This window comes from Coturnix japonica, chromosome Z (assembly GCF_001577835.2).
Source record: "Coturnix japonica isolate 7356 chromosome Z, Coturnix japonica 2.1, whole genome shotgun sequence".
Classification (NCBI taxonomy): Eukaryota; Metazoa; Chordata; class Aves; order Galliformes; family Phasianidae; genus Coturnix; species Coturnix japonica.
In genome coordinates, this window is record NC_029547.1 from 28,634,887 (window position 1) to 28,654,566 (window position 19,680).

Below are 19,680 nucleotides of genomic sequence, written 5' to 3' on the forward strand. Positions count from 1 at the left end.
GTAAAACAAATTCTTACTTTTTTTACATGCAGCCAAACACTGCTTTGTGTTTTTCTTCCCCTCTCCCCAACCCTACCCCCCCGCCCCCCCCCGCCCCTTCACTTCCCAAACCGATCACTTTAAAGTTCTCAATATCTAATTTTTTTTTGCTGGCTGAGTTTAGGGCTACGTATGTTTTGCAAGGTTGCATTAAAGTCATACTAAATTTGCTTGAATAGGCTTATCACAATCACACTAGAGATTTTTCTCAAAATAAGGCTGATTCATTATGGAAAATGTGAATTTATTTACTGTGCATGTGCAGTACCAATTGCTATTGAAGAGTTGGTAAGAGCAGATAAAGGTGATTTTTATTTTATTTTTTTAGTCACCACTGTAGCTTTTCTTTTTGAGCTTCAGAGGGATGCACCGTGATGTTGGCAATGACAGATGCTGGTCACCCAGTAAGAAGAGTTTAGTATTGACCCTTTACTTTCTGTGCCATTTGGGACTTTGGTAGATGAACTTTACCTCAGTTTTCTTGCTTTGTGCTTGTCATTTTGTTGCATCTGTGCAGCACATGTGAGAACAAAGCAATTGGATGTTTTCATGTGCTAAGAAGGTACTGCATTAATAATATATATGCAGATAAATAAATACATTTCTGATGTGAAATGCCATTGGGAAACTTCTTTTATCTGCCTCCACTACCCCATGAAGTCATGGATATAAATTAGAGCAAGTATTTGGAAGCAAAATCTTTCAGTTGCTTCTTTGCATTTCATTACTTGGTTCTCGTGAAGTGTTACTGTAGGCACTGGATTTCTTTATAGCTAGAACCAACACAACTCCATTCATACTGCAAAGCTCAAGAGCACTAATAAGACTTGTCTAAAGAATGTGAAGCAAAAATACACTAATAATCTCCTGACTGACAGGTGGTGGTCTAGTATCTAAAACTGGGTGTCTGATGAGACTTTTTAAAAAGGAATGTGTTTGTGGGTTTTGTTGTTTTTTTGTTTGTTTGTTTGTTTTTTTAAATAATGTTTGTTGTATTTGAATTTTTGAACAGACTGCATTCATGAGACAGTATCAGAAATATTTCAGCTGATATGAGCAGTAGTACTTTCTATAATAAAGCCCGTGTCTCCTGTATTGTGTATCTAATTTTAGTCTTCCTGAACTTCATAAAACTTACTATTTTAAATCAGGAGTGGAGGCCAGACACCCCTCATGGAGTGCCAACATTTCTTCCTGACTTCTGATCCGTTAGGAATAAAGCTTTTTCTAGCTACCATCTGTCATCTTTCTTAGATCATGTATGTCTGATGAGATCAGAGCTTTAATAAAACCTTTCTGTAGTTTCTTTACATAGCAAAAGGTCTTTCTTGTTTGAATTTTCCAGTGTCTAAATGATACAAGTGAGTAAAAATGCCAATTTTCTTGCAAAAATGTGGTTCTGGATCTCTTTTACCTCCCTATTTCTGTTTTTGCAGTTGAATTCTGTTCAATTTCGTTGGACTTGACAGGGGTTTTAAATATTGTTTCAGGAGAGCTACACTGAATGAAACAACCTGAAAGAAGTACAGAAAAGCTGCACAGCACATTTTTTTTTACAGAAGCTTTGAAAGTAATGATCCATATAATTTACTGGCATAAGAGTCTACTGTGGTTAGCAGGTTGAGGAGACATTGCCGTGTGCTCTTAAAACACCCAGGCACAGATATTGAGAGCAGAAGTGTTACACAATCACCTTCAGACAATTGCAGAGGTAGTAGTTAGCAAAATGCTTGTTAAGTTCACCAGCCCCTTTTTGCAGTGGAGAAGGAAAGGGCAAACATTCAGCAGCAGCAATGATGAGTTTTAAAATAGAAGTCAAGATTTGATTCTTAAAAACAGGGGTGTGAGGGGTGGGGAACAAAAAACATTAAAAACCAAAACCAAAACAAACAAACAAAAACAAACAAACAAAAAAAAACCACTTCTGGCAATTCTGATGTTAAGACAAAAGCATAAGTCCTTATTTTCATGCATATTTTAATAATTCCTGATTTCTCACTAGTAGCAACTACTTCATTTCTCACGTGGACACTTCAGTCCTTCTTAATGTTTTTCTTTCTGATAGTTTCATCTTTTTTCTTTTTTGCAACTGTTTCTTTTGAAAAGGGACATTTTGACGCTTTCTCCTGATTTTATATACAAATTCATAGTAACAGCTAGCTAGTGTTTCTGTTCTCTCTGTATCAACATTTCTGCTTCCGCTGTAAGATGCGGGGGAAGAAGTAATTTAAATTTTAAAATATACTAGCTGTGATATTGCTTGATCATGTAAGTGCTAATAGAGGCAAACTGTCTTGGTATTGCAACACTGCAGGAGCTGTGTAGTTCATAGTTTTAGACTTAGAAATAACAGACAAACTAGCTCATAATGAAATAGCATTGGGAGTGAAAGTGCAAACCAGCTGAACTGAATTCTCTCTAAGTGTGGCATTTCTGTCTTCTGCTGTTACTAGTTTAATATTGTGGACAGATAACTAATTACTATCTCCAGAAATCAAGTAAAACATAAACTCATACTTGGGTAAGAGCAATTTGGTGTGCTTCTTTTATGGAATATTAATTTAATTATAGTGTCCAGTAAAGTCTGGAAGGAGAAAGAAGTGGAAGTGTACCTAATATGATTTTTCTAAAATAACAAATTGTATGAACTGACGTCAGTTATCTGTGCAGTGCCTATCCACAGACAGGTCAGCACCCCTGCACTAAGTGGTATTACCTGTAAGCTTACTGAAAAAACACACAATCCCTTCACCAGTATTGTTGAAAGAGACAATGGGAAAAAAGATCTGACCCCAGTTCTGAGCCCTGGGGAAACACTTGTGACTGATGGTCGGCTGGATTTAAGTCTATACCCAACGACCTTTTAGACCCAGACATCCAACCAGTTTCAACCAGTGAACAGGACATCTGGCCCAGAAAGCAGCAGCCATTTTCTCCAGGAGAAGGCTGTGGGAAAGAGTATAAAATGTTTTGTAAAAGTGCAGGGAACTGCAGGCAGAGCCTTCTCGTTGTCTGTTAAATGGGTCATCCTGTTGTAGGAGGACATCAGGTTAGCCATGCATTTCATAAACTCATGCTGACTGGGTCAGTTCACTTAGTTGTCCTGTACCACATTCTGTGCTGTGATGGTACTCAGGATGATCTGCTGCATGACTTCCCCTGGTACTGAGGTCAGGCTGACAGGCCTGCAGTTCCCTGAATCATCCTTCTGACCTTTCTTGTGAACAGATGTGAAAGTCATCAACCTGCAGTCAACTGGGATCTTGATGGTCAGCCAGAACTGCTGGTAAATTCTTGAAAGTGGTCTGGGGAGTACTTAACACAACTCCTTCATCCTTGAGTGGGGCCTGGGGTATGTGTTGTGTGTGTGTTTTGTGGCCTTGTTTCTTTGTTTGGTTTTGTTTGTTTCAGAAAATGGTCTGTTTTTGAATGAATCATAATGTAGTGGGCTTTCAGAGTAACCTCTGCCTGTTGAGAGTTTTGGCCAAAAATTGAGTAGTGTTGTTTCCTTAATAAACATTGAGCACACAGACTACATACAGTGTGCATTGATGAAGTTCTGAAACAGTGAACACTCCATGCTTTCAAAGTAATTATTTCATCAAGTCTGTCTAGCTTCAGAATTAATTTTTGTGAATGTTTCCTGTAAGTTAGTTGCATTTCCATTGAATATTTAATCTGCACAGACTTTACATTTTTAAAACTTGTGCTTCTCATGAAAGGATGTGTGCACAGTCTGCCATGGAGATAAAACAGACACAAAACTGTCTCTGCTTGCATTTTTAAACATCAGAACAAAAAAATAAATCCCACCTTTATGAGTGTTTTAAGAGTACTCCCTTGCAATAAGAAAATAATCCAGTGTAGCTAAAAGCTACTGTCATTGCTTCCATGACCATTTGAATTGCACTCTCGAGGACCTTGGATATTTTCCAACTGTCCATAGCAAAACTATTTAGAACATAAAATGTAGACTTTGTTCTGAAGAAGACAAGGTAAATGACCAAACTCTTGTGTAAACAAAATGTTACTGTAACCTTCATTTCATCTCATAAAGCTGTAGATATTTACTATTTTATCTGTGGTAGGTAGGTAGTACACCAATAAAATGTCTAATTTATATGATGGGATTTCTGTTTGTGTTGTGACTTAATGCCTGTGTGAGGGATCAATGAGTGACAGCAAATAACGTTGCCCTTTAGAAAACTACCCAAATTAGATTTTTGCCCTCTTCCAACAAGAAGAATAGAGTATTACTATTGACTCATGTGAGTGATGAATGAACAGGACAAAGTGAAACAGATTTTCCTTCTCAGTGGTGAGGACTACTGAGTTTAAAATTATGAAGAAAAATATCTGAAGAGAGATTTACAAGTTGCAGAACCAGCAGCTGATTTATCTGTATGCTTGCTTGGGTGTGATGGTTATGCACAGATGTATGTTAATGTAAAAACAAATCCAGTCTCTAATGGGAAATCTTTACAGTTCCTAGCTGCAGATATAAAAAGGCCCAATGCAGACCTATAAGTCACTGCTGTTTTGAGTCAGTACTCTGAATTAAAAATGCAGCAGAAATGATGCCAGGGACAGAAATCTTTCCTGCTTCAGTAATGCAGTGTCAGGGTCATTTGAGATAAAATAGTAGTGATGTGGTAAAGGCATTTTAAGTGTTTTGGATCCTTGCTAAATAGTAAGGTAAGCAAAGGGGGTGTGAAGAATGTTTTGTCATGTAAAGACGTAGTATAGTTCAGTTTAAAGCAGCCCTCAGAGATAATCCAGCTCAACTTCCTAACCTCTTCAGGGCTAATGAGAAGTTACTGCACAGTGAGGTTTCTGGCTGCTTCATCTCTAGGCTCTGCCACCTGAGTGTGCTCAGCCTCCCCTCACTGAGCATGCCTTCCTGCCCTGGTACTAGCTTTGGTGACCTTCTCACCTGCAAGTATCTTAACATCCTTTTATGTGGTAGAGCCCAGAACTGTGCACTGTATCTAAGGTGAGGTTGCGCTAACACCAAATGTATCACTGTTTTTGACTATCTGGCTGTGCTGTGTCTAGTGCACCCCAAAATGAGGTTTGCTCTCTTGGCTGCCAGGGCACACTGCTGGCCCATACTCAGCCTAGCATCACTGGCACCCATATCCTTCTCTGCTGAGCTGCTTTCCAGCCAGTTGTTTCACAGCCTATGCCCGTGTCTTGTAATTACTGTCCAAAGTGCAGCAGAAATACCCTTTGTGAATTTTATGCCATTGATTGCCCAGTGGTTGAATGCCCATTGCTCCAGAGTCCTTTGTGAGGCTTCTCATCTCTCAAGAGAGTCAGTAGCACCTCTCAGTTTAGTGTCATCAGCAAATTTGCTAGGAATGTGTTCAAATCCTGTATCCAGATCATTGATTGAAAAGAACCTTAATAGGACTAGCCCTAGAGTTGAACTCTGGGGCTATTCGATATTCACATGATGTGAATAGGGAATGACAATTTAATGATTTCTTTGTAAACTGACAGAGAATGCTGTAGTTGTATACAGCTTTTGGTCTTGACTGGGAGAAGATCTTCCAGGAAGACAGTGGATTCCACCCCACTGAAACTTGGAAGGCTTGAGTTTACTGGGGTAACAGTTAAGCTGTTGCAGTATGGTTGACTATATCTTAGACAGATACAAAGGCAACAGTATGTTCCACTTGGTGCTTGGAAGTCTCAAATAACTGCCCTCCAGGAGTGATTTTACACCAAGCCAGGTGTGGACAGATAATTATTTCTACTAAACTTATTAATGGCTTGAATAATTTTAATACCAGAGCACCAACTTTTTTTTTGCCTGCATTTTGAGCTAGTTGTCATTACCAGTGCAGCTCTATTTTAAATTAACCTTACGAGGGGGGGGATGGCGGTGCAAAGGGAGACTTAACAAGCATTAAATGATTTTGATACTTTTGGTTACTAACACTGCCTTATGTACATTCTGAGGATTATTGTTCTAACAGTAGATATGTATTAGAAGAGAGAGAATGAAGGCTTATTCTAGCCATAATGCTAAATCTCAACTTTGTTTACTTAAAAAAAACCCACAAAAACAGAACGAAGCAACAAGTGGAAATTTAATGTTTTTTGTTAGGGTTTTTTTTTTAAATTCCTTAAAATATTTTGTTTGTTTTTCTATGAAGAACTCCTTCAAATCAAACTGATTTTATCCCAGAAAGATAGATTATATATTCCATTTGTTAATCCAGAACATGCTCTGTGAAATTAGTTTCCTAAAAGTAGCAAAGTCAAATGTGAACACAGAAGCCTTCAAACACAGTGGTAGTGATGCTTGGTTACTGAGACTAACTCTTACCCTTTCTCTTGTAACAGAAACCGAGAGAGGTAGCGATTAATTCTCCATAGCTATCTGTTTGCAGGTGCTGCTTGTGGAACTAGCTAACAAAACTGAGTGTTTTGCAAAGTTTTCAGTTGCTCTAAATGGGTCTTTTTTATTTCTTATCACTGTTATTTGGAGAATATGCCATTGAAGATATTTTAAGAAGTTATGTAAAAACATGTGTGTTTCTCTGCTAGTGATATAAATCCTTTAATTTGGACTATTTTGTTCACGTATTCAGAATTTAAATACACTAAAATACACTCACATTGCTTCGCTTATATTTAGTAAATTTGAATGTTTATCAAGTCAATTTTGAGTAATAAGAATAGGATCACAAACATACTTCCTAGTGATGACTGCTATAAGGGAAAACATTTAACCAGTTGAACAAACTTACATGAAGTGCAAAGTCCTCTGTTTTGCCAAGGAGGTGCTGTGCTTGCTTGTGATAAAAAGAGAGCTTCTGTGCGTCTCCCACATGGCTTTCTTGGTCTATGGGTTAGTTTTCCAGAGAAGAATGGTGGAAAATGTCTTCTGTATTAAAATAATAATCTAAAGAGATTTTCATTCAGTATTTTTTGATTATCTAGTTTTTCAAAATTAGTACAAGTTATATCTAGGAAGTGCAAAGTCCCCCCTTACTGTCAGTGCAAGCAAAATCATGAAGAAAGAAAGAAAGGTGCACTGAAACACAAAGGAGAAAGTTCCTAAAATCTATGTAATCAATGGCAAATCATTGCTTTCTAATAAAAATCTGTATACTTGGTAAACCACTTTCCTTTTTCTCCTCATCAAGGAGGAGCCAGTAGGAAGGATTAATCAGTTAATCTAAGTTAAGGATTTAGAGGAGAGAGTCTAAAATCAAAGAGATTATGCAAACCTTATTAAAAGGGGAAAACTAAAATTGTCTGTGATCCTGTTGAAGTCATAATGAAAATGGCATCTAATTTTGTAGCCATTTTGGATCAGTGCTTCTACTCTTATTTCCTCCTCTTTTAATTTTTCATTGAGATGTGAGATTCAGAAATTTGAGAAAATATGTGTGTGGTGAGGGGGGAAATGAAGATCAAATGCATGGATTTACTGAAATATACTGCTGCCATTTGAGTAGGCTTTATTATCATCTGTCTCTAATGGAGATCATTCACACAGACTTGGATGAGATTTAGGACTTGAAAAATGAAGGAAAAAAATCACATATGAGCACTTTTTCTTTTTTTTTTTACACTTCAGTTGTAGCACTGCAATTGAAGTAGTCTCAAAGCTATAGCTTCTAGTAAAATTAATGAATTTATAGTTAAATGCACACTGTAAAGCTTTCTGAGTACACAGAAAAGACCTATGGTTAATGGAACTACTAAGTAAAAGATGAATGTCTAGGTTGGGTGGGAGTAGCTGCCAGCCTTGGAACTGTGAATTGTTTCTTTATGTTCTGTATTTTACAGTACAGTCTGGGGTATGAAGAGCAGTATAGAAACAACAACAAAACACAGAGTTGTTTGATAGAGGCAAAAGAAAAATTGTTGCTGTTCCTTTATCTGATTTATAACTTGTTACTGTTATTTTGGTTACTGTGATTTTTTAAAATTTGCATCTATATTAAACTAAAGTTTAATAAAGATTGTGAAAATATTTGAATACGGATTATTCTTCCTGCATTGATGAAATACAATATAAAATCATTGTCATGTGTGATCATGTACTTCTATTGTCAGTTGACCAAAATTTACCTTTATTATTTCCTTAGGGATTGCATCAGAATTGCAATCAGCTGAGCACCTTTCAGTAACAAAACAAATGTATGACCCTAAGTAGTACCTAGTGTGTGGAATACATCTCTTTTTTAGCCAAATATAGTCCATGGCTTCAGGCTCAGGATGTGTGTGTGTGTTTGTTTGTTTTTAAAGCTCTGTTGAGCAACAGTTTGCAGCTTCACAAGTTTTTGTAATGAAGTGCAAGATCCTTTTGGTAGTCTCAGTATTAAATTTTCTGTTTTTGGTTTTCTGTGTAAAAGCTGGCACAGTCATATTTTGATGAGCCTTTTGTTTAGCTTTTTTTGTTCTGTTTTGTTTTTGACTGTGCTTTACTTCCAGATTTAGAATAGCTGAATTCCCTGTAGTTTGTCTTTCTTAAATTCCTCCTTCAGGATTCATCTCTTCTCCTGAGCACTTAAATATTCATCTCACTGGTGTGATCTGTTGCTTACCACTGCTTAACCTTTCACGAATAAAGCCCATTATAGAGTCTAAACCTGTTGTTTTAAAGCTGTAAACAGATTATCTTTTCCAGATCCAGATGCGCTCTTTAAAGGCTATGTAGCTGCTAGCTACTTGTTACTGCCAGGAATGTCTGGTGTGCTACCAGCTCCACACATGGGCAGCTTATGAGGGCTCCCTAACTATCAGACAGAACTGTCTGAACTAGCAGTTTTGTTAGATAGCTTAAGCAATTACAAGCAACTTAGCTGTGAAGTGAATTAGGAAGAACAGAAACTTTAGACATGGCTGCAGGTTCCTGGACTGGAGTATTTTGGGGCGTAGTTATTTGCAGAGTCAGTGTCTGTTTACTGCTTTTTCAGACAAAAACTATTCTGTTGTCATTTCTTTCCAAACTTAGACCTGAGTAGAGTCTGATTCTGCTTTTATACTAAGATCTGGGAGGTTAGGTGCAATAGCTTGTACGTTAGTAAATTTATATTAGTAAATGTATGTTAGTAAAAATGACTGCATTGCCTATTGACTGTTAAACAGGATGGTGAAGCCATAAACAACACTTTAATAAGTTTTCCTATACATCTGTAGCATGGATGAAGTGATCTGCAGCGCAGATAAAGAATCTGACTTGGTTTTCTAATGTTAGATTTTACAATACAGTTGCTGCCTAACACCAGCTCAATTATGTAAGAAAACATATTTTTGTGTTTATATTTACAGTTGACTAAACTCAGAAGCTTTCTTTTTTATTTTTCTTTAGGGCATCCAAGATGGATCTCAAGAGTGCTCTGGAAGAATGTTCAATGGCATTGAATTTGTTTCTAAATAATAAGTTCTCCGAAGCCCTGGAATTACTTCGTCCATGGTGAGGTCACGATAGTTGCTTAAATTTCCACAAACAGTGTAAAATATACTATTTGTGAGCTGAAGATTGTTTTAAAGCCTATTAAGATAGTAGCTTTCATTTATTCCATCTTGTCCAAAAGTATTTCTCAGTATCCTGGGATTTTAAAACAGCTCATTTATCCTCAAGTAGCAGTCCTTTGCTTGCTTTGTAAGCTATTCTAGTTTTTGAAAGGAGGCTTCATTACCATTGCACTGCAATGAAATACAGATGGGAAGAACTCTTAGGATTAGAGCTGAAGCCTGTAACAATACAAGCCCAATATTTCTAGAAGGTGTTGGTAGTAGCTATTTTAAATCATCTGCAGGGCCATACCCACATTGAGTTCAAAAGCAGGTGGCTAGGGAACTTGAAAGGTCATCTGGGTAAGTGTCTGGGATCTGACTCCCATTCATGGTCCTTTTCCTGTCTTATGTATGTTGTGTCAAAGGGTATTTCAGTGAGGGAGTTCTGTAATGTGTGTCGGTAGAGCAATGTGAAGTTCTTGCTCTGCTGTTTGACTGTAAGACTGAGTAACAGTGGTGGTTTAGTAACATTGGGTAGACAATACAGACAAGTGAAAGTGCACCGCTAAGTGAAATGCTGGGAAACAATTTAAATGTCTGAAGTGTATTTGATTTCTATTCTGTGCATGTTGCACGGTGTCTTCAAACTCAAACAAAACTGCATGTTATACAGCAGCTTTTTGAGAAAGAATGGTGCAGAAAGCTAGCTTCATTTTATTTTGAATTATTGTGAAATAATACTGCATATAATGGTTGTGTGTATTAATAAATAAGTGAACACACATTTCCAAAATATTTTAATAGATGTTTCATTATATACATTGGATTTTGCTTCATATAATAAAACAGCTCTATTAGTCATATCTCCATTTGATACTGTAGTGGCTTTTTTTTTTTTTTTTAAGTACAATGAAATGTTTGTTTTAGTTGATGTATGCTCTGAAGAAAAATAATACTGTAAATAGTGTGGTTTGAACACTTTGAGTTCCTGGCAGTTAGCAGACCCTGAGCCTATTATACAGCTAATCTGCAGTAGAAGGTTTAATCTAGCAAAGAAACAAATGCCACATTTAAGAAGGTAAAAATTGTTTTATTGAAAAATAATCTTTTAATGAAAGTTAAATTTAAGTTCTTAAAGAATATTAAAAAAATAGAGAAGGAGATGATATCTCTAAGAAATAAACAGCCAAATGATGTATCTTCCTTGTTATACTAAAGTATCCTGTCTCGAAAACCATCCTTGGATACTAGCTCCTTGATTTAAAAAAGCACACTGAAGAAATGGGGGAGGATCCAGGGAGGGGTAGCAGCGTGGCTAGAAAACTGGTATATATAAACCCTGTTATATATAGACCAAGAGGTGGGCTTTTATCAGTTTGGCAAAAGGGAGACTTGAGGGATTAATCTGATAGTGGTTTGCAGCTATTGAGGGGGAGTGGTAGAGACAGTCTTATCCATTGTGGAAGATGGTAAAACAAGAAGCAGTTGCCCTAAGTTGAGGCTTAGGAAGTTCAGACTGGATGTTAGGAAAGAGTATGTTAAATGAGAAATACAGCACCAGGGAAAGAATGGCAAGAGATGTGTGCAGTCTTCTTTTTCCTGAAGTTTGACTCCAATAACCTCTTTCTAGAAGTTTTTTAAATTGTGTGATAATATTTTTCTGATGTTGTGAAAGTCTGACTGGCTCAGTGTGGCCTTTCATGCAGGACTGATTACATGTGTACTGCCCTTTCTGTGACACAGACGCAGATTTTTCTATCTTGGGATGAGTTAACCATTTTCTAAGGATGTCTTTATCTCCTTTGTAAAGTGAAAGCAAAGCCACAGGAATATGTCATGGCTTAATTAGCTAAATTAAGCAGATATGCCAGTGAACTATAAATAACAATATAATTACATGCAAATGTTTATGTAACCTCTTCTGGACATTTTCTGGGGCTTTCTGCAGCAGTAGCCTTTGAGGGTAGACAAGTAGCACCCAGGGGAAGATTGCCCTTGTCTACATTATATTCTTAAGTCTTTCGTTTTCTTGCTTTCTTCTGTTTTTACAGAAACTAATGTAGGCATTTCAGACAGCATTTAATTTTGTTTTTTAAATTAAATTTTTGTTAAAATGCACAAAACTTTTATGCTTGCTCTAGGTCTAAAGATAGTATGTACCATGCCCTTGGGTACAGCACTATTTTAGTTATGCAAGCTGCTATGACCTTCGAACAACAGGATATACAAATGGGAATTTCTACAATGAAAGAAGCTTTGCAAACCTGTCAAAGGTAAGTCCAAGCAATTTGTATTTATGAAGTTCTTAATCCAGTGAGTGTTCTTTGTTAGATACCCCAGCTGTCCTAGTGATTCTACAGCAGAATGCTCTGAGGTTAGTTGAAGAGCTGATTATACTGTATACATACAATGGAAGCTGACATTCTGAGCTATTTCTGATTTTTATTGTCCATGGTGATCAACCTCTCAAGGACAACTCCTCCCAGCCTGATTTCTAGTTTCTAGTTTCTAGTGATAGGATGAGAGGTAATGGCCTTAAGTTGCACCAGGGGAGATTTGGGATAGATACTAGGAAGTATTTCTTCTCTGAAAGAGTGGTGAGGCATTGGAACAGGCTGCCCAGGGAGGTGGTGGAGTCACTGTCACTGGTGGCTTTCAAGGAACTGTAAATATGGCACTGAGTGATGTGGTTTAATGAGCATGGCGTTGTTGGGTTGATGATTGGACTGGATCTTACAGGTCTTTTCCAACTGTGGTGGCTGTTGGATTCTTAGTAAGCTCTCAGTATCTTCAGTAATTGACTTCCTGGCTTGGAAAATGCATTCCTTTTCTGAATTGTTAGTTGAGCTTCCCTATAAAACTGTTTGTAAATATCAATTAATTCATTTTGGAAATGTGATACTAAGATAAACCAGTGTTTTGTAATATGGATAGCTGAGATCTGTTAAAACTAAAATGTCTGCTTTTCTGGTGGTCCAGTGTGAAACTCCATGCCTGACATAAAAGGTTATAAAATACTTAGGTATTAATGTTGAAAATATGACTTCTCTTGATTTTCATTGTAGCTTCATGTGCAAGTTTGAGAACAAATAGAAGAAAGATAATAATTAAAATCTGAAGTTGAATTAAAGTGGCTTACCCAGAATAAAAAAGGACTTCTGCTGCAGTAATTACATTACTTTGCTGCCAGTGTGACTTTTTTCTCAGAAGCCTCTTTTTAAAAGCTTTAGGTCCAGCAAGAAACTTTTTATCATGTGGTTCTAATTAATTCCTTTGCAGTATTTCTGCATGTGAGCTGAATTTGGCAGCAGCTTTATAGATGGAAGCTGGGAACACTGTTATATACTTAACACAGATTACATGTGTACTTGGAAGATAAATTAATGTGGGATAGGCCTCTGGGCCTATCAATTGCCATGATTAAATCTTTCAAAATAACTTAGCTATTGTTAAATTATGACTTTTCCTAAGAATGTCTACAATTTGTGGTTGGAATTGATTAAGAATTATAAATAATTAAGTTATTTTCAGAATGTCACTTATACTGTCGTTTCTTTTCTTCTATGTATGACTGATTCAGATTCAGGAAAAGAAGCACAGTGGTAGAGTCCTTGTCCAATCTAGTTTCTAAACAGTCGGTGGATCAATTGAGTGAAGGTAAGTGGTTTATAATACAATTAAATTAGCAGAATTCTTGGGAGCACTCTATCAGTGTGCACTAGTATACTATATTCTGTATTTTGAGTAGTATCTTACAGTGAAAAAAAAATTCCTGCATGTGCCATCTTCAGTATTGCAAAGTCCTTTGGAAGCATTATTATTTAATGCAGATCAGTTACCTATTTGTCCTTTTTAATGCGTAGTTTCTCAAAATTGCGTATTCCAACTCATTTGTTAGGCTCTGAGCATGCATCAAGTAAGAAAGGAGTTTGTTTGATAACTAGGTATAGTTTCTTTTTCTTCCCCCTCAACTTAAGATAGCTGCCAAAAGCTTAAGAATCACTGATGCTATGGAATAAGTCCTCATTGTTAGTTGTATTTGAATCTGAATATATTAACAAGTTTTGTGCTTGTCTGTTTTGCCTTAAGGTGTTTTGGGAAATGGTATCAGTACATTGTTCATGGCTCTGAAAATGCTGATCTACTATTTCTGATTCAGGCAGAGTCAAGTATGCATTTTTTTCTAACCTGACACAAAAGAACCCTCCTTATACCGAACACATCAAATTCACCATGTGTGCACTGTACATACAGCAGCCTTATGCATGAGTCTGGTCTTGCAGCATGCAGTTATTCTCGCAGCAGGGTAACTTGTGTCATGTGTGTTAAGTCAAATGTACTTTAGTGGTGCATGAGGACAAAGTCTGCCTGGGGCTTTCAGACTGCTTAGCATGACTTAATGAAAACTTGTCCATAATGTCTTACTGGACTTAGGAAACAGCTGAGCCAGTGTGTTAATGCTCATCTGTGGGAAGTTTTCTCAGATTTAAAAGGAGAATTTGAAGAACTAGCTACGATAGGCTTGTATTTAAAGATAATATCAATGGAAAGTACAGATGATTGTCAGCCAGAGTAGTAAGAAGCTTTTGCCCTAGGCAGAAGGCAGCCTTGGCAAGATCAAGGTTTTTGTCTGAGGAGAGGTAAAACAGAATACTGTTTTTAGCTAGCTTCTCAATTACTAGTTCTGATGGGATCTGCATGTTACAGCTGCTGTTCAGCAGCTATCAAAACAGCAGTGGTAGAGTGCAACCTTTTTTCTTGGCAGCATTTTATTTGTTCCATTGACCTCAACAGGAGAATATTGGGTGACAGCCTTGCTGACAGTAGATAACTTTTCTTTCTCATGTAGAGGAAATGCATGCTGAAATCTGCTATGCGGAATGCTTACTGCAGAAAGCAGCTCTCACCTTTGTACAGGTAAAATCATTCTCATTCTGTCTCTATGTAACAGTTTAATGGAAAATGTGAAGATATTAGTGCTTGTAGAACATCATCTCCAGAACAGATAAGTAATTAAATAAAAAACAAACTTAATGAGACTTAATGTTGGTGTTCTTAAATATGATTTTTTTGTCTCCTTGTACTCTGATTGCTTATGTGGATGTTTAACAAGTGTTTAATGAATGTATTTTAGATCACAGAATGGTTGATGGGGGATGGGACCCCCGGAGACCATCTAGTCCAACATCCCTGCTCAGTCAGAGCAACACGTTACCAATTATTGTGTCCCAATGGCTTTTGAATATCTTCAGTGAAGGCCTCTCTGGACAACCTGTTCCAGTGCTCAGTCATCCCCACAGTAAAGAATTTTTTCATGATGTTCAGTTGGAACTTCCTATGTTTCAGTTTGTGCCTCTTGCCTCTTATCTTCATCTGTGCTTTCTCCGCCTCCAAGAAGAGCTTGTCTCCTCATCTTCATCCCTACTGTTAGGTATTTATATGCTTTGATCAGGTCTCTCCAGAGTCTTCTCTTCTCCAGGCTAACCAGTAAACAGGCCCAGCTTTCTCAGCATTCCCTCCTAAGAAAGAAGCTCCAGTCCCTTAATCAGTTTCATAGCTTTTTACTGGACTCACTCAAAGAGCACCCTGTCTCTTTTTACTGGGGAGACCAGCACTGGTTGCAATATTACAGTTTTGTCCTCAACAAGACTGAATAGAGGGAAGATTATTACCACCTTCAGTCTGCTGACAGTGTTCTTCCTAACACAACCCAGAATAGTATTGGCTATCTTGACCACAAAGGCACATTTCTAGCTCATGGTTAACTTGTCCATCAGGACGCTCAGGTCCTTTTCTGCAGATCTATTTTCTAGCAGGTTAGCCCACAGCCTGTACTGATGCATGGGGTTATTCCTTCCTAGGTGCAAGACCCTGCTAACCTTTGTTAAATTTCAGGAAGTTCCTCTCTGTCTGTCTCAGCCTGCCATCCCTTCTGAATGGCAGCAAAGCTCTCTGGGGTATGAGCCACTACCCAATCTTGTATCGTCAGCAGTCTTTCTGAGAAGGTTCTCCAGCTTCTCACATCCTTCATCCAAGTCTCAGGACCAATACTGACCTGTGGGGGACACCTCTAGCTGCAGGCCTCAGACTAGAATCTGAGCCACTGATCACAGTCACTTCAGAGAGGCATTTGAGAGTGCCAGTTTTCCAAGAATTGTGGTAACCCCTTCAGACAAAAATTAGGAGGAAGAAGTGAGACACAAATTTATAAGATCAATTTGACCCAAATGATATTTATATATATCAGCTTTATAAATCACTTAATACAATACTTAGGTCAGAAGTGTCAGGAAATATTAGGAGTGGGTTGGCAGTTTGGGTTTCCTATAACTGCCTTTTTTCTTTCCAAGTGAAAGAGAAGGAAACCTTTTTCTTTCTCTTCCATTTCTTTGTTTTCTGATTTTGCTTTTAAGAATGAAGATAATTTTTAAGTGCCTATTGAAGGAGACCAGCTCTGGGGCTGAATGAAATGAAGTATCCTTATGGGAAGTGTGCCCCTTCTGTAAAGCAGCATTTTCCTGTCCCTTGTTTCACTTGCTTTGTTTTTTGCTGTAATACACTGATCTATTGATTGCTGCAGTACTCCATATTTTTCATCCCTGGCTGACCCCAATTCATCTGAAGGTGGTGGTGATAATGAGGATGTAGCCAGTTAGAAAGAGCAAGTGAACTTGTACTAAAATATCCACATTTAAGCATTCAGTTATACAAGCAGAACAGCTGATTTTCAGAATGGTCGTCTTTCCGTGGAAGCCAGCAAGTTCTTTAGTTCCTGATATTGACAGTCTTTTCATGTGTGTTTGTTTGTTTATTTATTGTCAACATCATATGTGCTGTCGTGGAGTATTTAATCCGGATTTCCAAAATGCTTGCAAACATTTCCCTTCTATGTTAATTCTAAGAGAAAAAATAAAAATCTGACTCGCTGCTGGCTGAATCATTGGCCATCTTGCTATTCAGGGAATTATTTTTGATAGCTAGTAGACTCTGGCTTTGATTTTCTAGAGATAATGAACATGTATGCTAGGTAGTATATGTAGTAACTGTTGATTAGCAGTCATAATTCATCTGCTTAGGGACTTTTTGGTTTATGTTCTGCAGGGTTATGTGTGTCAGAATCATCATTTCAGATTTTGTTAAAAGATTCCTACAGCACCACCTGGTGGAGAGCTTTCTCCTTCTTTTATATGTGTTAGAAATTCTGTTACAAACAGTTGCCCACTTTGCCTTCTTTTGAGTTTTGAAACTCATCACATGCAACAGAAAAATGGTTCCATGGAAACTTAATGCATGTGCTAACTTTGCAATCATCTTTGTATGTATTCTATTAACTGAAAAACATTTTTAATGTTTCTAGTGACTGTTAAGTGCCAAATAAATTAAAATGTTGCTGGAAGTTTGTGTATGTTATTTGTAATAGCTAAATATGTGTTTTTGTACAATTAATATTTTGTATTTCAGGATGAAAATATGATCAACTTCATCAAAGGTGGCCTCAAAATTAGGACAAGTTACCAAATATACAAGTAAGCCATTGGAAAATACTAAGATTCATATATATATATAATATTATATATTATAATATTATGTATTATATACTAAGATTAATGCTTACAAATTGGAGGGGGGAAAAAAGATTGTTTTATAGCAATGATTATGATTACACTTTATATACTTTCTAAGTCATGTTTCTCATCTCTCTTTTATTTTTGTGCATCAAAAGAGAATGTCATCAGGTTCTACAGATGACTCAGGGGAACAAAAGCAAAAATGAAACCTACCACCAGTTTGAAGGAGGAGTAAAACTTGGAATTGGAGCATTCAATTTGGTATGACTTTTTCAGGCTACATCAGTTCATTTCAGTAATTTCGTGGGATTCTTCACATATACAGTACTGTAATCCTGTTTATAAAATTTTATTAAAACATGCTCATATACATTTTTATACGGCATGAAACAATTTGTGGCTTTTTGCATTATATCTTCTAGGATTTTTCTACTAATTTATTTTAAATTTTGTTTAATCTATTTTATTAACGTACATATGTAATTCTTAAGATGGGAAGCAACTGTAGTTAGCCATGTATGGTTAGTATGACTTTTAAAGATGTTGCTATAGATGGTTGCAAGGTACCTGGAATTAATGCTTATTCTATCTCTCCCATTATGCCATTCTTGTGCTTCATTCTTTTGACATACTGTAAATTGTCACTATGAATTACTGTAGACTGTTCACAAATTCAGAAGAACAATCTGTAGCTTACTGGATTTGTCTGAGAGATGACTGGGTTCATCCACTGATGTTTTTAGATGTAATTACTACATTGCCTTTTCACATCTTTCACAACAACGGTGAGAGATGATTTCTGCTGGTATTTTAATTTCTGTATCATTCCAGACTGGAGCTGGCCAGTTCTGGATATGGTCAGAAGAACTCAGGTCTCTCTGCACCTGTCAGTCTTTAAAACCCAAGCAACTGGTATATGTCTCTTACACAAGTGCTCTGACCTCTCCTATGCTTCATGAAGTCTTCTCAGCAAGAAGCTTAACAGAAAAAGTGTGTTCTGGGCAGAATATAGTAGAGTGAATGGAGCTTACAAAAACTGACCTTCAAATAGGCCTTCCTGTAATATATTTTGAAAAGGTTGTTGTAATCTTTAAAAGTTTTCTATTGTGTAGAATGTGAAGATTGCAGTTATGGGAGAATTAGAGAGTGCACGTAATATACAGTGCTTTACCCTTTGGTGGTAGAATTAACTAATACTTGTAGAAAAGTTAGGCTTGCTAGTCTTCTGATTCTGTACTTCCAAAGTAGGAAAAAGTAGAATTTTTGGATACCATTGTGTCATTTTACTGGGATTAAAGGAAGATGAAAGTTGTTGATAAGTACTGTCAAAATAGATAATACTTGCATCTCATTCCACATGGCTCAAAATTTTCAAGCAATTCTGATCAGCTGAAGACAGGAAAGTCATTATCTGAGAAAGAACAGATGGACTTTGTCTTGTTGTTTCCATGCTGGGTGATCATCAAGTGCTTGAGTTTTCCTAAAGCTGCCGAATGATTGCATGTTGTTACCATCATGCATGTCTGTTTTTGAGTTTGTGTGTATTTTACTTTTTTGGTGATATGTAAAGGCATTTAATATAGAAGTTAGAGTTTTAGTAGTATTTTCTAGTAGTTTCACTTTTTGTGTGAAGTTTTTGTGTCTTATTTTCGTTTCAAATGTATTGCAGATGCTGTCACTTTTACCAGCAAGGATCCTCCGATTTTTAGAATTTATTGGATTTTCTGGCAATAGGGTATGGGATTTGTATTTGCTTTTCCTAATAAGACTTTTTTAAGGCAGAGACTTGGTGTATTTATTGCCATGCATTTCACACTAGATGTATAGCCATATACATTGTTGGTTAGTACTTCAGTGTTCTTAAAAAGCTAAGTAGAAAAAACATTATGCAGGCGTGAAACAGATATGGTGATATCTGAATCTTAGAATCTTGAACAACTGAAGAAAATGATGGGCTTGCTTTAGAGACGGTTTTCAAGTTATAGTTTCATTTTCTTTTCCTCATACTGTCAGAAATTAATATTTGTCATATCAGTGAGTCATAGTTCTACTTTTTTTTTCTTTGCTTTCTCCTACTCTGGGAGAAAGTTCTGAGTGTCTTGCTGTACAGCCCCAGTACATCTGTTCCTCATGGCTGAGATACCTGTTGGTAATTATAACCTGTTATTGTTCTGTATTATATTTTGGAGCACTTTAATACCACCTTTGCCACCTACAAGAAATGAGACAAACAAACAAACAAAAACAATTTAAAAACCCCACAGTTTTTATTATATAGAATTATTAGAATTATAATAGAATTATATAGAATTATATTTCACGTTATTCATGAGCCAGAGAGTCACCGTATGATCTTATTCCTCTTAGCTTGTCCACAAGTATATTTTATTTTATATAAAATTAGGTTTCAGCAGAGAGCCATTCTTTCTGTTTCTTCCTGTACAAATTGTAGCTTGTATTGAAGCTTTTCCACAATGCACATTAGTGCCCTGAATGAGAAGGTGGTAAAAGTTGAAAGGAAAGCTGAACGATTACTTTGCAATAAAACTTTTATTTGTTTGTTTGTTTCCTCCCAAAACTGTTTAAATCA

The 19,680-nt window shown here is 36.8% G+C and overlaps 1 protein-coding gene across 4 annotated transcripts in view; it reads left to right on the top strand.

The window, feature by feature from the left end:
• TTC39B (tetratricopeptide repeat domain 39B) overlaps positions 1-19,680 on the top strand; it is a 69,060-nt gene that overhangs the window by 32,609 nt on the left and 16,771 nt on the right. For all 4 annotated transcript variants that reach the window (XR_001552014.2, XM_015849003.2, XM_015849004.2 and 1 more), the window contains 7 exons: positions 9,374-9,478; positions 11,664-11,795; positions 13,103-13,179; positions 14,372-14,439; positions 16,984-17,048; positions 17,246-17,351; positions 18,760-18,825. Coding sequence is in view for 3 of the 4 variants with exons in the window: in XM_015849003.2 (XP_015704489.1) it covers positions 9,374-9,478; positions 11,664-11,795; positions 13,103-13,179; positions 14,372-14,439; positions 16,984-17,048; positions 17,246-17,351; positions 18,760-18,825 (619 nt within the window). In the remaining variant the exon portion in view is untranslated. The remainder of the gene's footprint in view (positions 1-9,373; positions 9,479-11,663; positions 11,796-13,102; positions 13,180-14,371; positions 14,440-16,983; positions 17,049-17,245; positions 17,352-18,759; positions 18,826-19,680) is intronic.